The sequence below is a fragment of the Alosa pseudoharengus genome, unplaced genomic scaffold (genome assembly GCF_046254945.1).
Source record: "Alosa pseudoharengus isolate Yale_2024_CS ecotype anadromous, Long Island Sound unplaced genomic scaffold, YU_APseudo_1.1 YU_APseudo_1.1_scf_1, whole genome shotgun sequence".
Lineage (NCBI taxonomy): Eukaryota > Metazoa > Chordata > Actinopteri > Clupeiformes > Clupeidae > Alosa > Alosa pseudoharengus.
In genome coordinates, this window is record NW_027468564.1 from 18,863,433 (window position 1) to 18,879,880 (window position 16,448).

Consider the following 16,448-nt stretch of genomic DNA (forward strand, 5'->3'; position numbering starts at 1 on the left):
TTTCCCGTTTTGCTGAAGCATAAATTGCAAAATAACCATATGCCTCAAACATTAAACACAACTTCATTAAAGCGACTTGCGTTTTATGAGTGATACACATAATATCAAGTTAATATGACAACGTTGAATAACAATAATTATAATAGTAGCAGTAGCAGCAGTAATCCAATCTAATCAAAGATTTTCTCCGCTGCACTGGTGTGGGTAACAGTTAAGCAACAGATAAAGCAGCACTGAGACCTCCATTGATTTGTATTATACTTTGAAAAATATATTAATACTAATCCAACTACTATTATTAATACTACGAGTAGTACTACCACTAATAATAACAATGTAGTTCCTATAGTAATAATGTAGGCTACCGTTGCTGTCAACTATGATTTAAACCTGGTCACCTTCCAAAGAACCTGCATATCAAAACATCTGCATTCGAAATATGTAAATAACTTAATTTGTGAATTCGTCATGAATTCTAGTTACACAAACGTATCAGCGTATGAGCATAGTTGCATACATTTGTGTAAATTATAAGAAATCTAGCCCCTCAGTATGATCACTGCATTCCCGTTACCCGAGTCTGTGTTTCACTGAGTACAAACACGCGAAATCTGACAATGTTTAGAGTGTATACAAAAAGTATAACTTTAGTAGTTAAGTTAGGGAGACTCATATTGTTGTCCTTAAATGTTTGAAGTTAGTGTTTATCTTTATTTTGGGGATTTTATACGCATTATACCATCCATAGGTCCACAACCGTGACTCGATTTCCTCGTCGCAACACTCCTTTTTCTGTATAGTACGACTCCGAACAAAGCTGATACTTAACTTCCTTCAGATCATTTAGAAGACGAAAAGTTCGTCTTCATGTTTACGCGTGAAAATTCAGATCTCCCATCTGGTTTATGCCGGATATTCTCAAAAAACATGAGAGGAGAAAACACAACTTAGTGCTCACCGGGAAGAGAGAGCAGAGAGGCACTCGCGCTGAGTCTAAACGGTTCTCATGGAGAGGTTAATCTCAGCCCACTTGCTCGACTCAGCACTCAGACATTTCCAGTTGTCGTGTGTGTAGTACGTGCAAGTTGAAATCGCTAACAATGGCAGAAGTTGCTCCCGCTCCGGCCGCTGCTCCAGCAAAGGCACCCAAGAAGAAGGCAGCATCCCGTCCTAAGAAATCAGGACCCAGCGTCGGCGATCTCGTCGTCAAAGCTGTGTCTGCATCGAAGGAAAAGAAAGGAGTGTCCTTGGCTGCATTAAAGAAGGCTTTGGCAGCCGGTGGATACGACGTCGAGAAAAACAACGCTCGCGTCAAGATCGCCGTCAAGAGTCTCGTTACCAAGGGAACTTTGGTGCAGACCAAGGGCACCGGCGCGTCTGGCTCCTTCAAGCTGAACAAGGCGAAGGCAGAGCCGAAGAAGGCCATCAAGAAGGCTGCTCCCAAGGCGAAGAAACCCGCTGCCAAGAAGCCCGCCGCAGCAAAGAAGCCCAAGAAGGCAGTGGCCAAGAAACCAGCAGCCGCCAAGAAGTCTCCGAAGAAGGCAGTCAAGAAGCCTGCAGCGGCCAAGAAGGCTACCAAGAGCCCCAAGAAGGCCAAGAAGCCCGCCGCCCCCAAGAAGGCAGCAAAGAGCCCCAAGAAGGCAAAAGCAGCAAAGCCCAAGGCAGCCAAGCCCAAGGCCGCTAAGCCCAAGAAGGCAGCACCCAAAAAGAAGTAATTTAACAATAACATCTTCTGCCGCGAAGGCCCAAAAAGGCTCTTTTAAGAGCCACCCATCTATATCAATGAAAAGTTTATTCCAACAGTTTACATTGTAGGTAATGTTACACGCTTCACCACAGTGAGTAACATAAATGTATACAGTCGCTCAATCACGTACTATTGTTCAAGACATTTTAAACTGCACTACATTTCAACATCGCCTAATCAGGCATTTATCTTACAGTACTAAAAAAAAGTCTTATAGGTGATCTACCAGCTAAGAACTTGAGACAACTACACAACTGGGTTGTGCTACAAAATCAACCTATTAGCAGCTAAATTTTCACAGTGCTATGAACACAAATGTTAACGTACAGCTCTGCTACATACAGCTCTGAAGTTATAATTCTATTAATAAAATAAATAAAGTTATAACAAGATTGTTACAAAAAATACAAATTGAACTACACCCAAATCAATTCAACACTAACGTTAGACGTTATCAGCAACAACATCAGCTACTGCTATCACAGCGAGAAGATTTGGCAGCCATTATTCCACCGTTGTGCAACTCTTGGACCAAACACTTTTTATTTTAATTTATGACTTTTAACTTGTTATTTTTTCTGATATAGTTTTATATTATTATCTTAACACTCGGCTTACATAATAATAAGCTTAATTTGTATAGCACCTTTCATACACAGAATGCAGCTCAAAGTACTCATTTGGAGCATTTAACACAATAATAGATAGGAGAAAACCTGAGTTTCACCGGTGATACCAATGCACTCTGGTCAATTTGACTGTCACCTTATTTTTAATTGGATACTTTTTTACAATCAAATCGTACAATTAACAAAGTACCCGCTGTTCACAAAAAGCGATAAGACCCGCCAAAAGGGTTCCAAAAAGGTGGGTTTGGCTTGTTGTTTAGATCTGTGCTACGATTGGCTCTCAACGTTGTCCTATCAGCGAGTAAACAGTTCGACTGTTTGCTATATATACTGTTAGCCGCAGATACTGGCATTGCAGATTTCTGTAGGTCGTCTATCAACAGTTGAAACATGAGTGGAAGAGGTAAAACCGGAGGCAAGGCTAGGGCCAAGGCGAAGACTCGCTCCTCTAGGGCTGGACTTCAGTTCCCCGTGGGCCGTGTACACAGGCTGCTGCGTAAAGGCAACTATGCTCAGCGTGTCGGCGCTGGTGCTCCGGTCTACTTGGCCGCTGTGCTCGAGTATCTGACCGCTGAGATCTTGGAGTTGGCCGGTAACGCAGCCCGTGACAACAAGAAGACTCGTATCATCCCCCGCCATCTGCAACTGGCTGTCCGCAACGACGAGGAGTTGAACAAGCTGCTCGGTGGTGTGACCATCGCTCAGGGTGGTGTGCTGCCTAACATCCAGGCTGTGCTGCTGCCCAAGAAGACTGAGAAGTCAAAGTAAATCGCTCTGTCTTTTACAAAAAACCAAAGGCTCTTTTAAGAGCCAACCATAACTATCTTCAAAAAGCAGAACACCTCAATGTTATAATCTGACATTTGTCATTTACGACTCCTTAAAGAGCCTGTCCATTTGGCTCCGCTCAGTCCGCAATGATAGTAACTTCACATCCTGTATTGGCTGTTCCTTCTAACTCAGGTTATGTAACGTTAAACGGGTCAACTATTGTCCAGCGTCCTCAAACACTGTTGATACATCACGCCCAGTGGCCAAATGTAAGTTAGTTTGCTGTGGTTATAATGTAACTTACATGGCACTGGGGTTTCCGTCCGTGGTTTCTTAACAAAAGAGGGGTAATGTTAGTCATTTTAAGATCAATAACCATGCTTAGATGTTCGTTTTTAGTTTTGAAGAAGGATTTTGAGGGGCCAGACTAAGTCCCTCAAACCCAAGGGCACAAATATGTAACCTGGCAACGAGTCGAAACGTTTTTCGACAGTTTTGTCCAAAGCAAGTTATGTTACTGTTATAGTTCCTTATGTATAAAGTGTGTGAACATTTGACATTGAAAAATAAATTGATCGAGGGATAACACGTTACTCCTGACCTGTTTAGCGAAGAGCCTCATATGAAACTAAATAAATACACGGTGAGACATGATCAACTGATGTTATTACAAATACATTTAGCAGCTAAGTGTTCAGACGTTAAAACCGCGAGGAGTTGCCCGCTCTTTCTGAGGGGGGCTGGCCTAACTTGTTTGAATTTCATGCGTCATATAGAAAGGGAGCGTGTTGGCCAATAGCATTTGAGCACGCTCATTAACATTTTCCAATCATTGGAGGGCAACCGAGTTCTAGAAAGTATAAATAGGTATGGTCCTCTACATTAAACCTACACTTCTGAGAATTTTCGAAGAGGGAGAGAAAAATGGCAAGAACCAAGCAGACCGCTCGTAAGTCCACCGGTGGCAAAGCCCCGAGGAAGCAGCTCGCTACCAAGGCTGCCCGTAAGAGCGCCCCGGCGACCGGTGGCGTGAAGAAGCCTCATCGTTACAGGCCTGGTACCGTGGCTCTGAGAGAGATCCGTCGTTACCAGAAGTCAACCGAGCTGCTAATCCGCAAGCTGCCCTTCCAGCGTCTGGTCAGAGAAATCGCTCAGGACTTCAAGACCGACCTGCGCTTCCAGAGCTCTGCCGTCATGGCTCTTCAGGAGGCCAGCGAGGCTTATCTGGTCGGTCTGTTCGAGGACACCAATCTGTGCGCCATCCACGCCAAGAGGGTCACCATCATGCCCAAGGACATCCAGCTGGCTCGTCGCATCCGCGGAGAGCGTGCTTAAGTTCACCAATACACCAACCCAACGGCTCTTTTAAGAGCCACCTATATCGACAGAAAATGCTTGTTCCATCTTCAACACGTATATCTTAGTTTATTTACATATTAACCTTTCAGTTTCGAACAAGTACGGTAATATTTCACTGAAGTACTCAAGCTGTAATAGGGTGAAATGCTGACATGAAAAATGACTTTCTTGCTTTTTTTGACTAAAATAGTAAAATCACCAGTAACCTACTACAAAAGACAAACCCACACCTCGATAACGCTACAGCTTTGGCTTTTATTACTTTGTGGAAGAGCCACTGGATCTTAGGTGTCCCGTTTTTAACATGTGCTAAGGCCCTTCATGCTTGATACTTCCCATCTTGATTACTTCCCAGCTAGATAGATTTTTACCCGTATGTGCGAGGTTTATTTCAAACATTGGAAGCACGCTATTTAAGTGGAAACTGTGGGTGGCTCTTAAAAGAGCCGTTACATTTCTTGAAACAGTAATATTTTTAACCGCCAAAACCGTACAGAGTACGACCCTGGCGTTTCAGGGCGTAGACCACATCCATAGCAGTGACGGTCTTTCTCTTGGCGTGCTCGGTGTAGGTGACGGCATCACGGATCACGTTCTCCAAGAAAACCTTCAGCACACCACGAGTCTCCTCGTAGATGAGCCCAGAGATACGCTTCACACCACCACGGCGAGCCAGGCGGCGGATAGCGGGCTTTGTGATCCCCTGGATGTTATCGCGGAGAACCTTGCGATGACGCTTGGCGCCTCCTTTTCCAAGACCTTTACCACCTTTACCTCTTCCAGACATTGTCGTTTAACTTCTTTGTGCAGATTTTGGTGAAGAATAATTGAGTGGCGGGAGAGCAGTGAAGATTTATAGTTTCAGAGAGGACCTACGTGAAGACTTATGTCGTCATGCACACGACCCTCCCTGTTTGCACACGTCTCTGCAAAACACAATGACACTGTGGGCGACTCCAAACCAGAGTGGGCGTTTTTCAACTGCGCGTCACTTATGGCCACAGGCGCTCGACACATTTGTAATAGCTACTTTCTGACAAAAAAACAGGAAACGGATGCACTGACTGTAGCCAACAATAGCCACGTTTACATGGACAGTTTACGTGGCTGATTTTTGTTACTGTAACTGTGTTGTAGCAGCCACTACCTCCGACCTTACAATAGCTTCCTTTCCTGAAGTTGAAAACGATGAAAATGTTTTCTTGAATCAGATGTTTTGCATGGTTAGCAATTGTTGATACAGAGGTAGCATACATTTCATTAATGCACTGTTTATTTTCAGTCATTTATTCATTATTATTATTATCAATCATTAATTCATACATGTTCTATCTTGTCGGCAATCATACAGTTATTACAACTATAGCATATTGTCAACAATGCTGTGCAGGTTTTGTTTTTGAAAGGACAGATACAAATGTTATACATTATTTTGAGTACAGGCTATGACAAGAATGTTTCCTTTTTGTTTTGGTTTTGACAGAGATACTGTATATTGTCAACAGGAATAATGACAACCATAGCAGTAGCCTAGGCTAGGCCTACATACAATAACACTGATGGCTGCATGTGTTTATATCGCCGTATATGGAGCTCTTCTGCTTCTCATCACAGAGTAGATGGCATGAATGAAATAGAGGAGGGTTGTGAAGAAGGCCAGTATCTGCAAATGTCTCACACACACACACACATATATAGGGAGAGAGAGAGAGATTTAGAATCACTTTATTCATATTTATATTGTCCAGTCATTAAAATACATACAGCCTCACATCCCACTAGATAGCTAGGCTATTAGACCCAACTGGATCATGCATGGGGTCTAGGCCTACCTACTTGACAGGTGGACCTCAGATGCACTGATGCCCAAGCAGACCACACACTAACACAGGCTGACTGGGATGCTATTAAAGATTGTGTTTTGTCATGTAATGTGGTTGGCTGCTTCTTGCTTGTTTGTGTGTGTGTGTGTGTGTATGTATGTATATATGTAGCCTATGTGTGTCTGTGCATTTGTGTGTGTGTATGTATGTATATATGTATGTAGGCGTATGTGTGTGTGTGTGTGTGTGTGCCTGCGTGTGTGTGTTTACCGTAGCAGCGATGAAGTACTTGTAGAGAACAGCCACAACGCTAGGCCCCACCCAGTTCATGTGCTTGTGTGCAGACAGCGCGTTGGTCATGACGGCTAAACAAATGGAGGCACTCAGATACATCAGTGTAGCCAGGACATGATACACGGCATCCTGATAGAGAGAGGGAGGGAGAGAGAGAGGGAGGGAGGGAGAGAAAGAGGGAGAAAGAGAGAGAGTGGGGAGTGAGTGATATTTGAAAAAATGAGAATCAGAGTCAAATGGGTGGCACTGACAGCATCATTAGAACTGGCTTATTGGCCAATCAGAGTCAAATGGGTGGCACTGACAGCATCATTATAACTGGCTTATAGAGTGGTGAAGTCCCGCCCCTTCTACTTCCGGTCCATGGGACGTATCTTTCAAAAAATTATGAACGGGAGTTAATGGAGAGATAACAATTATTTTTTGGTCCAGTTTGAATTGTGCCACAAATTTCACATATGATGCGTGTGAATTTAAAAGATAATTTTTCACGTCAAGAAAGTACTGTTGTTCGATAGACTTCAAAAGTTGTGTTGGTTTTGTGCGAATCTACTCAGTGGACTACATCTCTCGTCTCGAACGATGTACGTCACCAAAGTAATGAAACGATATGCTAGTTAATGGTTGCATCTTGCTGCCTGCTATGTCACTTAACAGTATGTAATGTACAGTCTATGGACGAATACAACTTACCTGATGTGTTTAATCCTCTGACTCATGGTATTTTCTTCGGCAAGGAAAGCCCAATTAAGACCTGTTGCTGGTATGCTTACAATCTAGTGTGGCTGTGAATGAGCTAACGTCACTAGTGCGACTGATGGGTTTGTAGTCGTTGGAATTACGATCTTTCAAAATGTTGTAATTCAATAGTTACGAAACAAACTGCAAATGTCTTTACATGAAAAATTGTCTTTAAAATTGACAAACATCATATGGGTAATTCAAGGCACAAGTCAACCGGGACCAGAAAATAATTTATTTTTCGCCATAGACTGCCGTTCAAATTTTTTTGAAAGATAGGTCCCATGGAGGCAAACGGAAGGGGCGGGACTTCACCACTCTATTGGCCAATCAGAGTCAAATGGGTGGCACTGACAGCATCATTAGAACTGGCTTATTGGCCAATCAGAGTCAAATGGGTGGCACTGACAGCATCATTAGAACTGGCCTATTGGCCAATCAGAGCCAAATGGGTGGCACTGACAGCATCATTAGAACTTGCCTATTGGCCAATCAGAGTATTCAGCAGCACTGTTCAACCTGCACATGCACGAGTTAGCCAACCAATTGACAGGCTGCAAAACTGGCTATATTGGTAACACCCTGAATATATGCTCTGAATATGGGGTGACATATAATGTGCTGTATAATTCTATGGGATGACCAGTGTTGGGAACGTTACTTTAAAAAAGTAATTAGTTATAGTTACTCACTACTTGTTCCAAAAAGTAACTGAGTTAGTAACTAAATTACTCTATGATAAGAGTAACTCGTTACCAGGGAAAGTAACTATTTGCGTTACTGTTAAAAAAAAAGTTGCTATATGTCAAAGAATTTGGATTTTTTGAGCAGTTTTGAAAAGCCAGTTGAAATTAGTAAAACAGACAGGTGTTTGTAGGCTACATAACTTTCGATATTTATTAGATAGATAGATACTTTATTGATCCCCAAGGGGAAATTCAAGATATTGCACATTGACAGACCTACGGTTGACTTCAGCCTGTGTCATAGGTTTTTGTTGTGAGGCAGAAAGATCTAGCTTTTGCTGCTTGGAGGACTTTGCTCCGAGTCCTTCTTTGCTAGTGGATGGCGAGCTATCATCTGTGGTGGAGGTAGGCTATCGGTGTTTTTGGCCACTAGCTTGGATGCGTGTGTGAGATGCCTCATTAAATAAGAGTTGCTCACAACGGATGTCGACAAAGTCTTCGCTCCTGGACATAATGTAGCCTACACATTACATGAACGTTCTTGCCTTTGACCACAATGAATTTGAAGTAGTGCTTATATCTCCACCTTGAAAATGCCAACTTTTCATCGGATTGCTCCTGACCTCTGCTGTTTCATCGAATCTCTACTTTAGCTGTTGCGTGTGTGTGTGGCGCGTGTGCTGGCAAGTGTGTAAAAACACTGGCTCTGATTGGCTATCATGAAACATGACTCTGCCTTAGCCAATCATAATCACTTACGTCGTTATTAACCCACCTCCTCACTAGCTGTGAGCCAGGGGTGCGTTCGGATTACACAGTTTATTTAATCAATGCAAAGTAAGTAACGCACCGCATTTAACGTCCAGTAACGTTAACGGCGTTGTAACGTTGTAAAAAGTAATTAATTAGATTACTCCGTTATTGACAAATTAACGCCGTTAGTAACGCCGTTATACTTAAACGCCGTTACTCCCAACACTGGGGATGACATGTGCTGTATGCTAAAAAGAGTGCTTATAGAAGAGACTCTCTAATGAGGAGACACAGCACTCAGCAACAAATCCTCCATAGAAATGCATGGGGCTAGTTTGTAACACCAATATGGCCGCCGAGTGGAGGGTATGTTGTATGCCATGTCTGCGTTTTACAATAGCCTATGTTGTATGTGTGTCATGTCTGTGTTTTAAATGTATTTTAGGGCTGTCAAAATAACTGATTAATTTCAATTAATTAATTTGAGAAAAAATAACTGATTAAAAAAAAATAACGCAGATTAATCGATTCCGTATGACCTTTGACCCCAAGCCGTTCTAGTTAGTAACCATTACTGTAAAATGAAGGAGAGAGAAGAAAATGTGCTGCCTAGATCAGTGTTTCCCAAAGACTGGGTCGCAACCCACGGGTGGGTCGCAGGAGATTTTATTTGGGTCGTCAGCACAATTTATGTTGTCTAATAGGCCTAACTTATACCATTTAGCCAGGAAAGCTATCAGTTTTCTATTAGGATATAGTTTTTTTACCACAGTCACGGCTGGGGGGCGAACACGTCGCACAGGGGACAGCCTGGACATCTCACTCGCAAAATGAAACATTTCTGTGGGGCGCCTGCCATGGACCTCGCAGTTGCAAAATGCAAGGGACATGAATCAGCCTATTTGCACGAACATTAACAGACACCAGCTCTTCAACTTGACCGATTAAAATCTAGTCAACTAAAGCAGACATCCGGACATGGCTATTCAATTTGCGTCATAGTAGATAGTTTCAATTGTATAGCCTATAGATGCACTCTTTAAAGTTAATAGTAACCTCCTCACATTCCTTATTATTTCGGATTTAAAACGCTTAACAGTGCATTTTATTAGGCTACAATTTAAATGGACATTTTAAACGCTAGGCTATTATTTCCTCGAGTTTTCCACCTCGCAAACTCTATAGGCTACAGTAAAGGCACATTTTTGACTATTGCGCAAAAGCCTCTTGTTCTGATATTTATTAATTTCACATTCTTACAACATAGCTTGTCACAACATCAATACACGGCATTGGTATACGGCCTACAAACAAACGTTTAACTCGAGAGGAAAATGCGGATTCAACTTTCCAAATAAAGGAACCTCCACAAATAGGTTACAATATAACGACTTGAGTTACTTGCTATGTTTACGGTGTTATGGATCCATTTGTCTGCAACGTAGCCTACAACATCACTCTTTAGAAATACAGGAACAGCTTACTATGTTGAAGAGTGACGACTGCGTAGCATGCAAGAATACCCCCAAGAAAAGTTTGAGAACCTGTGGCCTAAAACAATATGGTTGCATGCAGGTTGCATGTTAGATCTGAAGTGAAATGGGTCGCGATGGTCTGTCATTTTTAAAAAGTGGGTCCCCAGAAAAAAAGTTTGGGAAACACTGGCCTAGATCATTGATTAGAACATTTACTTTTAAAAAACGGCCTGATTGTGTTGACAAAAATAAAGTGTTGATAAAAATAAAGTCCTCTGCAATGTCTGCAGCAAGGAATTTGCATATCACCGGAGTTTGTCAACTCTAAAGTCGCACATCAATGGAAAGAAATAGTGTTGTCATTGAGGGGAGTGTTCATTTATTTTCATTGTGTCCCCTAGGTTATATCTGTGGACTGAAATGCCTTGTATGTGAAAAAAACTTCCCAAAGTACTTTTTAATTTATTTCCTTAGCATATTAGGTCATATCATAGATTATTATGGCCATTATTTGAACAGTGAAAATAATAATAAAAGAGTTTTTGAACTTTAATGTCACTAATGCTGATTATTCAATGATTCATTTGAATTTAAATATTCTCAGCAAAAATTATATATGCTATTAATTTAGATTAATTAATCACAGAGTATGTAATTAATTAAAAAAAATGATCGATTGACAGCCCTAATTTATATGTATCTCATGTCTGTTTAATGTATTTTTAGGCTATGTATGTCATGTCTGTGTTTTAAAATATGCCACGTCATGTCTGTGTTTTAATGTATGTCGTGTCATATCTGTGTTTTAATGTACGTTGCATGTCATGTCTGTTTTAATATATGTTGCATGTCATGTCATGTCTGTGTTTTAATATGTGTTGCATGTCATGTCATGTCTGTGTTTCAATGTATGTCATGTCTGTGTTTTAATATATGTTGCATGTCATGTCATGTCTGTTTTAATATATGTTGCATGTCATGTCATGTCTGTGTTTTAATATATGTTGCATGTCATGTCATGTCATGTCTGTGTTTTAATATGTTGCATGTCATGTCGTGCCATGTCTGTGTTTTAATATGTTGCATGTCATGTCATGTCTGTTTTAATATATGTTGCATGTCATGTCATGTCTGTGTTTCAATGTATGCCATGTCTGTGTTTTAATATGTTGCATGTCATGTCATGTCTGTGTTTCAATGTATGTCATGTCTGTGTTTTAATATATGTTGCATGTCATGTCATGTCATGTCTGTGTTTTAATATGTTGCATGAATGTCATGTCATGTCTGTGTTTTAATATGTTGCATGTCATGTCATGTCTGTTTTAATATATGTTGCATGTCATGTCATGTCTGTGTTTTAATATGTTGCATGTCATGTCATGTCATGTCTGTGTTTTAATGTATGTCGTGCCATGTCTGTGTTTTAATATGTGTTGCATGTCATGTCATGTCTGTTTTAATATATGTTGCATGTCATGTCATGTCTGTGTTTTAATATGTTGCATGTCATGTCATGTCTGTTTTAATATATGTTGCATGTCATGTCATGTCTGTGTTTTAATATGTTGCATGTCATGTCATGTCATGTCTGTGTTTTAATGTATGTCGTGCCATGTCTGTGTTTTAATATGTGTTGCATGTCATGTCATGTCTGTGTTTTAATATGTTGCATGTCATGTCATGTCTGTTTTAATATATGTTGCATGTCATGTCATGTCTGTTTTAATATATGTTGCATGTCATGTCATGTCTGTGTTTTAATATATTTTGCATGTCATGTCATGTCATGTCTGTGTTTTAATATGTTGCATGTCATGTCATGTCATGTCTGTGTTTTAATATGTTGCATGTCATGTCGTGCCATGTCTGTGTTTTAATATGTTGCATGTCATGTCATGTCTGTTTTAATATATGTTGCATGTCATGTCATGTCTGTGTTTCAATGTATGCCATGTCTGTGTTTTAATATGTTGCATGTCATGTCATGTCTGTGTTTCAATGTATGTCATGTCTGTGTTTTTAATATATGTTGCATGTCATGTCATGTCATGTCTGTGTTTTAATATGTTGCATGTCATGTCATGTCATGTCTGTGTTTTAATATGTTGCATGTCATGTCATGTCTGTTTTAATATATGTTGCATGTCATGTCATGTCTGTGTTTTAATATGTTGCATGTCATGTCATGTCATGTCTGTGTTTTAATGTATGTCGTGCCATGTCTGTGTTTTAATATGTGTTGCATGTCATGTCATGTCTGTTTTAATATATGTTGCATGTCATGTCATGTCTGTGTTTTAATATGTTGCATGTCATGTCATGTCTGTTTTAATATATGTTGCATGTCATGTCATGTCTGTGTTTTAATATGTTGCATGTCATGTCATGTCATGTCTGTGTTTTAATGTATGTCGTGCCATGTCTGTGTTTTAATATGTGTTGCATGTCATGTCATGTCTGTTTTAATATATGTTGCATGTCATGTCATGTCTGTGTTTTAATATGTGTTGCATGTCATGTCATGTCTGTGTTTTAATATGTTGCATGTCATGTCATGTCTGTGTTTTAATGTATGTCGTGCCATGTCTATGTTTTAATATATGTTGCATGTCATGTCATGTCTGTGTTTTAATATGTGTTGCATGTCATGTCATGTCTGTGTTTTAATATGTTGCATGTCATGTCTGTTTTAATATATGTTGCATGTCATGTCATGTCTGTGTTTTAATATGTTGCATGTCATGTCATGTCTGTTTTAATATATGTTGCATGTCATGTCATGTCTGTGTTTTAATATGTTGCATGTCGTGTCATGTCATGTCTGTGTTTTAATGTATGTCGTGCCATGTCTGTGTTTTAATATATGTTGCATGTCATGTCATATCTGTGTTTTAATATATGTTGCATGTCATGTCATGTCTGTGTTTTAATATATGTTGCATGTCATGTCTGTGTTTTAATATGTTGCATGTCATGTCATGTCATGTCTGTGTTTTAATATGTTGCATGTCATGTCATGTCTGTGTTTTAATATGTGTTGCATGTCATGTCATGTCTGTGTTTTAATATGTTGCATGTCATGTTTGTGTTTTAATGTATGTTGCATGTCATGTCTGTTTCTACTGAATGGCCCCTGAGTCTGGCAATAAAGTTGATGATGATGATATGATGATGATTATGATAATATTTTTGCACCAGATAGATGCACACCCATAGATTGTGTTATCTGTCCTTTCCCATACCAGTGCCCATGGACCACATTAGCTGCATAGCTAACTATACTCTGGTACCGGAGTTGTACTGTACATGGCTCCTGTCACACAGGTCAGAACATTCCCACAGAGACGGGCGTCTCGAGCCGTGCTGCGACTGTGAGTCATCTAGAAAATAGAAGTGGCGCCTATTTTTCACACTAGAGGCCGTGTGTGGATAAGCACCATAGGCAAGCAAACAAATATGTGTCTAGACACACAAACACTCAAATATACACACATACAAGCACTTGCAGACACACACACACACACACACACACACACACACACACACAGAGAGAGAGGAGACACACACAGTGCCAAAGTTCAGCAACGATAAAGGTAGTGGGAAGCTACGTCAAGGCAGGGCGAGACCTTTCCGATGAAGTGAAATTCAATCACATGCAACCAGCGTTAAATTCTGATCTATCTATCTTTTATTAATTATCTTCAGCCTGACACTGCCCACTTTGTGTGTCTACTGCTTGCGCATGCACTGTCGGCAAAATACGCTGTCAATCTCGCACCCACAGACAGACAAACACACACACACACACACACACACACACACACACACACACAAACACACACGCACACGCACACACACAGACGCACCAGTTTGAGCCAGATTCTGCTCTCGTTGGCTCCGCAGCAGAAGACGCAGAGCCAGATGGTGGAGACCAGGAAGCAGGTGATGGAGCAGAACATGACCCAACACAGCACCGGGGCCGAGTGGGACCCGGGGGAGATCAGCAGCATCCACACCAGACCCCCAAACACCTGGGACCGGGGGCGGGAGGGTTAAGGGAGGATTTGCATGTGTTATTATCAGTATTCACATGGCGGCCATTGTATAGCCAAAACGAGGCTACGGGGTACACAAACCATAGGATTTGTTGTGTTCTATGAATTCGCCATTAGATGGCGAAAATGCATTAATGATATAGTCAGTGTATCCTGTAGCCTCTTTTTGGTTTACACAATGACCTCTGCGTGAATAAGCCGAATGAACATACAATATATTATTATTTTTATTATTATTATTATTATTAATAATAATAATTGAGAAATTAAATATAAGACTGGAGGGAGGAAGGAAGGATGGAAGGGAGGATAGACAAAAAGCAAAAAGACAGATGAGAAAACCCCATGTGTAGATTTCAAGTTGTCTGGAATCCACCATTATGTCAGTGATGGCACTCATGTCTTGCATGCATTTGATATAGTGCCTCTAGAGGTGCAATGTGGCATAACACGAGTTAGTCCAAAGCAGAAGATAAATAAGATGAAGATAGCTGGTAACCATAATTATAGCTTATTTGGTGGACAGCACAGCATAGGCGTTTTTATATTATGTTGCTATTTTCAGGATTGTTTTAAATGTCTTAAAGTAAAATCATACTCTTAGGGGGGATGGAGGGACAAAGAGAGAAAAAGGGAGTAAGCTCAGAAGTTATTTTGTTCTTTTTTCAGACTTTCAGCTTTGGAAACTTTCATAATTCGGTGAAAGAGGGAGAGAGATAAAAAAAGAGGAAGCGAGACACAAAGGCGGGAGAGAAAAAATGGAAGACAGAGTCAAGACAGAAATAAGACAAAACATGATAAATATCATCAGAAGAACGGATAAAAATAAGACAAAACATGATAAATGTCATCAGTCACATGACTCTACTAAGGCAAATGATGTTTCCTGCAAGGCACCTTTTAAGCAAGTATCAATGACAATAAAAGCGAGTTGCTATGACAAAGTGAATAAAGTAACACCAGCCTCACCATCTCAGCGATGAAGAGGCGGTCGGGCATGGTGCGGATAACCCCACGGCCTGTTGGCAAAGCGCTTCGAGTCTCCGAAGACGACATGGTTCTAGATTAAAAAGCAGAGTGGAGGTAAAAAAAAAATCAGGTGCTTGATCAAAACTTTTGTTTTCAAAAACATTTAAAAAAAAAAAAGCCTGATGAAGATATAAGATCGAAGCATTGCTGAATAAAGTTTATAGTTTAACAGTGTGCAGATCTTTCTTATGGTTCTAGATTACCACAAATGAGTAAACCATAACACCTTAAAAATCACCATTTTTTTCAATCAACATTTTTTGTACTTACTACTAAATACAATTTCATTAAAAAATACAGAGACTCACGTTTTCTATGCTGCAGGCCCAGAGAGAGAAAGGAGTAGAGTTGCACCGAATGTGTGTGAGAGCATGTCAACTTTTGCAAAGGACTGCAATAAGTTGTGTGTGTGTGTGTTTGTTGTTGGAGGGGGATAGCATGTGACTGAACAACTGGAGCTTGTAACTGTCTCTGTGTGGGTGTGAGTGCGTGTGTGTGTGCGTGTGTGTGTGCGTGTGTGTGTGTGTGTGTGTGAGAGAGAGAGAGAGAGAGAGAGAGAGAGAGAGAGAGTGTGTTTGTGTTTTGTGAGCATGTGTGTGCAAGTGTGTGTGTGTGTGTCTTTTTTTTTATTTCTCTCTCTCTCTCTCCCTCTCTCTCTCTCTCTCCCTCTCTCTCTCTCTCTCTGCCAATTTGTGCTGATGAGTGGGACATACCAGTGGTGAGTTTTCACAGAGAAGCCTGAACACCCAAACCACAGATAACGGCCCATGCAGCTAACCATGGAGTAGACTCGGCCTGGCCCACTATTGATGCAGTCCTTGGTTTGTAAAATACCAAGACCAAATTAAGTGTGTGTGTGTGTGTGTGTGTGTGTGTGTGTGTGTGTGTGTGTGTGTGTGATATGAGTAAGTGTGTGTGTGTGTGTGTGTGTGTGTGTGTGTGTGTGATATGAGTAAGTGTGTGTGTGTGTGTGTGTGTGTGTGTGTGTGTGATATGAGTAAGTGTGTGTGTGTGTGTGTGTGTGTGTGTGTGTGTGTGAGAGAGAGGGGGGGGGGGGTGACTATATGAGTAAGTGTGTATGTG

At 40.9% G+C, this 16,448-nt stretch overlaps 5 protein-coding genes across 5 annotated transcripts; 3 read left to right on the top strand and 2 right to left on the bottom strand.

The window, feature by feature from the left end:
* Positions 1–1,070: 1,070 nt before the first annotated feature.
* LOC143125259 (histone H1-like) lies at positions 1,071–1,730 on the top strand. The gene has a single exon (XM_076286631.1). It carries the CDS (start codon positions 1,101–1,103, stop codon positions 1,713–1,715), a length of 615 nt encoding a protein of 204 aa, XP_076142746.1. The 5' UTR covers positions 1,071–1,100; the 3' UTR covers positions 1,716–1,730.
* A 1,036-nt stretch (positions 1,731–2,766) lies between these two features.
* On the top strand, positions 2,767–3,343 carry LOC143122556 (histone H2A). The gene has a single exon (XM_076283353.1). It carries the CDS (start codon positions 2,767–2,769, stop codon positions 3,142–3,144), a length of 378 nt encoding a protein of 125 aa, XP_076139468.1. The 3' UTR covers positions 3,145–3,343.
* Positions 3,344–4,047: 704 nt separating this feature from the next.
* On the top strand, positions 4,048–4,525 carry LOC143125339 (histone H3). The gene has a single exon (XM_076286753.1). The coding sequence runs from the start codon at positions 4,072–4,074 to the stop codon at positions 4,480–4,482; it is 411 nt and encodes a 136-aa protein (XP_076142868.1). The 5' UTR covers positions 4,048–4,071; the 3' UTR covers positions 4,483–4,525.
* A 352-nt stretch (positions 4,526–4,877) lies between these two features.
* LOC143125407 (histone H4) lies at positions 4,878–5,304 on the bottom strand. Its single transcript, XM_076286885.1, has one exon. The coding sequence runs from the start codon at positions 5,291–5,293 to the stop codon at positions 4,982–4,984; it is 312 nt and encodes a 103-aa protein (XP_076143000.1). The 5' UTR covers positions 5,294–5,304; the 3' UTR covers positions 4,878–4,981.
* A 457-nt stretch (positions 5,305–5,761) lies between these two features.
* Positions 5,762–15,875, bottom strand: LOC143122520 (myelin and lymphocyte protein-like). Its single transcript, XM_076283312.1, has 5 exons — positions 15,674–15,875; positions 15,306–15,396; positions 14,148–14,312; positions 6,600–6,752; positions 5,762–6,169 (listed from the first exon to the last, which is right to left on the bottom strand). The coding sequence occupies exons 2-5, from the start codon at positions 15,390–15,392 to the stop codon at positions 6,080–6,082; spliced, it is 495 nt and encodes a 164-aa protein (XP_076139427.1). The 5' UTR covers positions 15,393–15,396; positions 15,674–15,875; the 3' UTR covers positions 5,762–6,079.
* Positions 15,876–16,448: the final 573 nt, after the last annotated feature.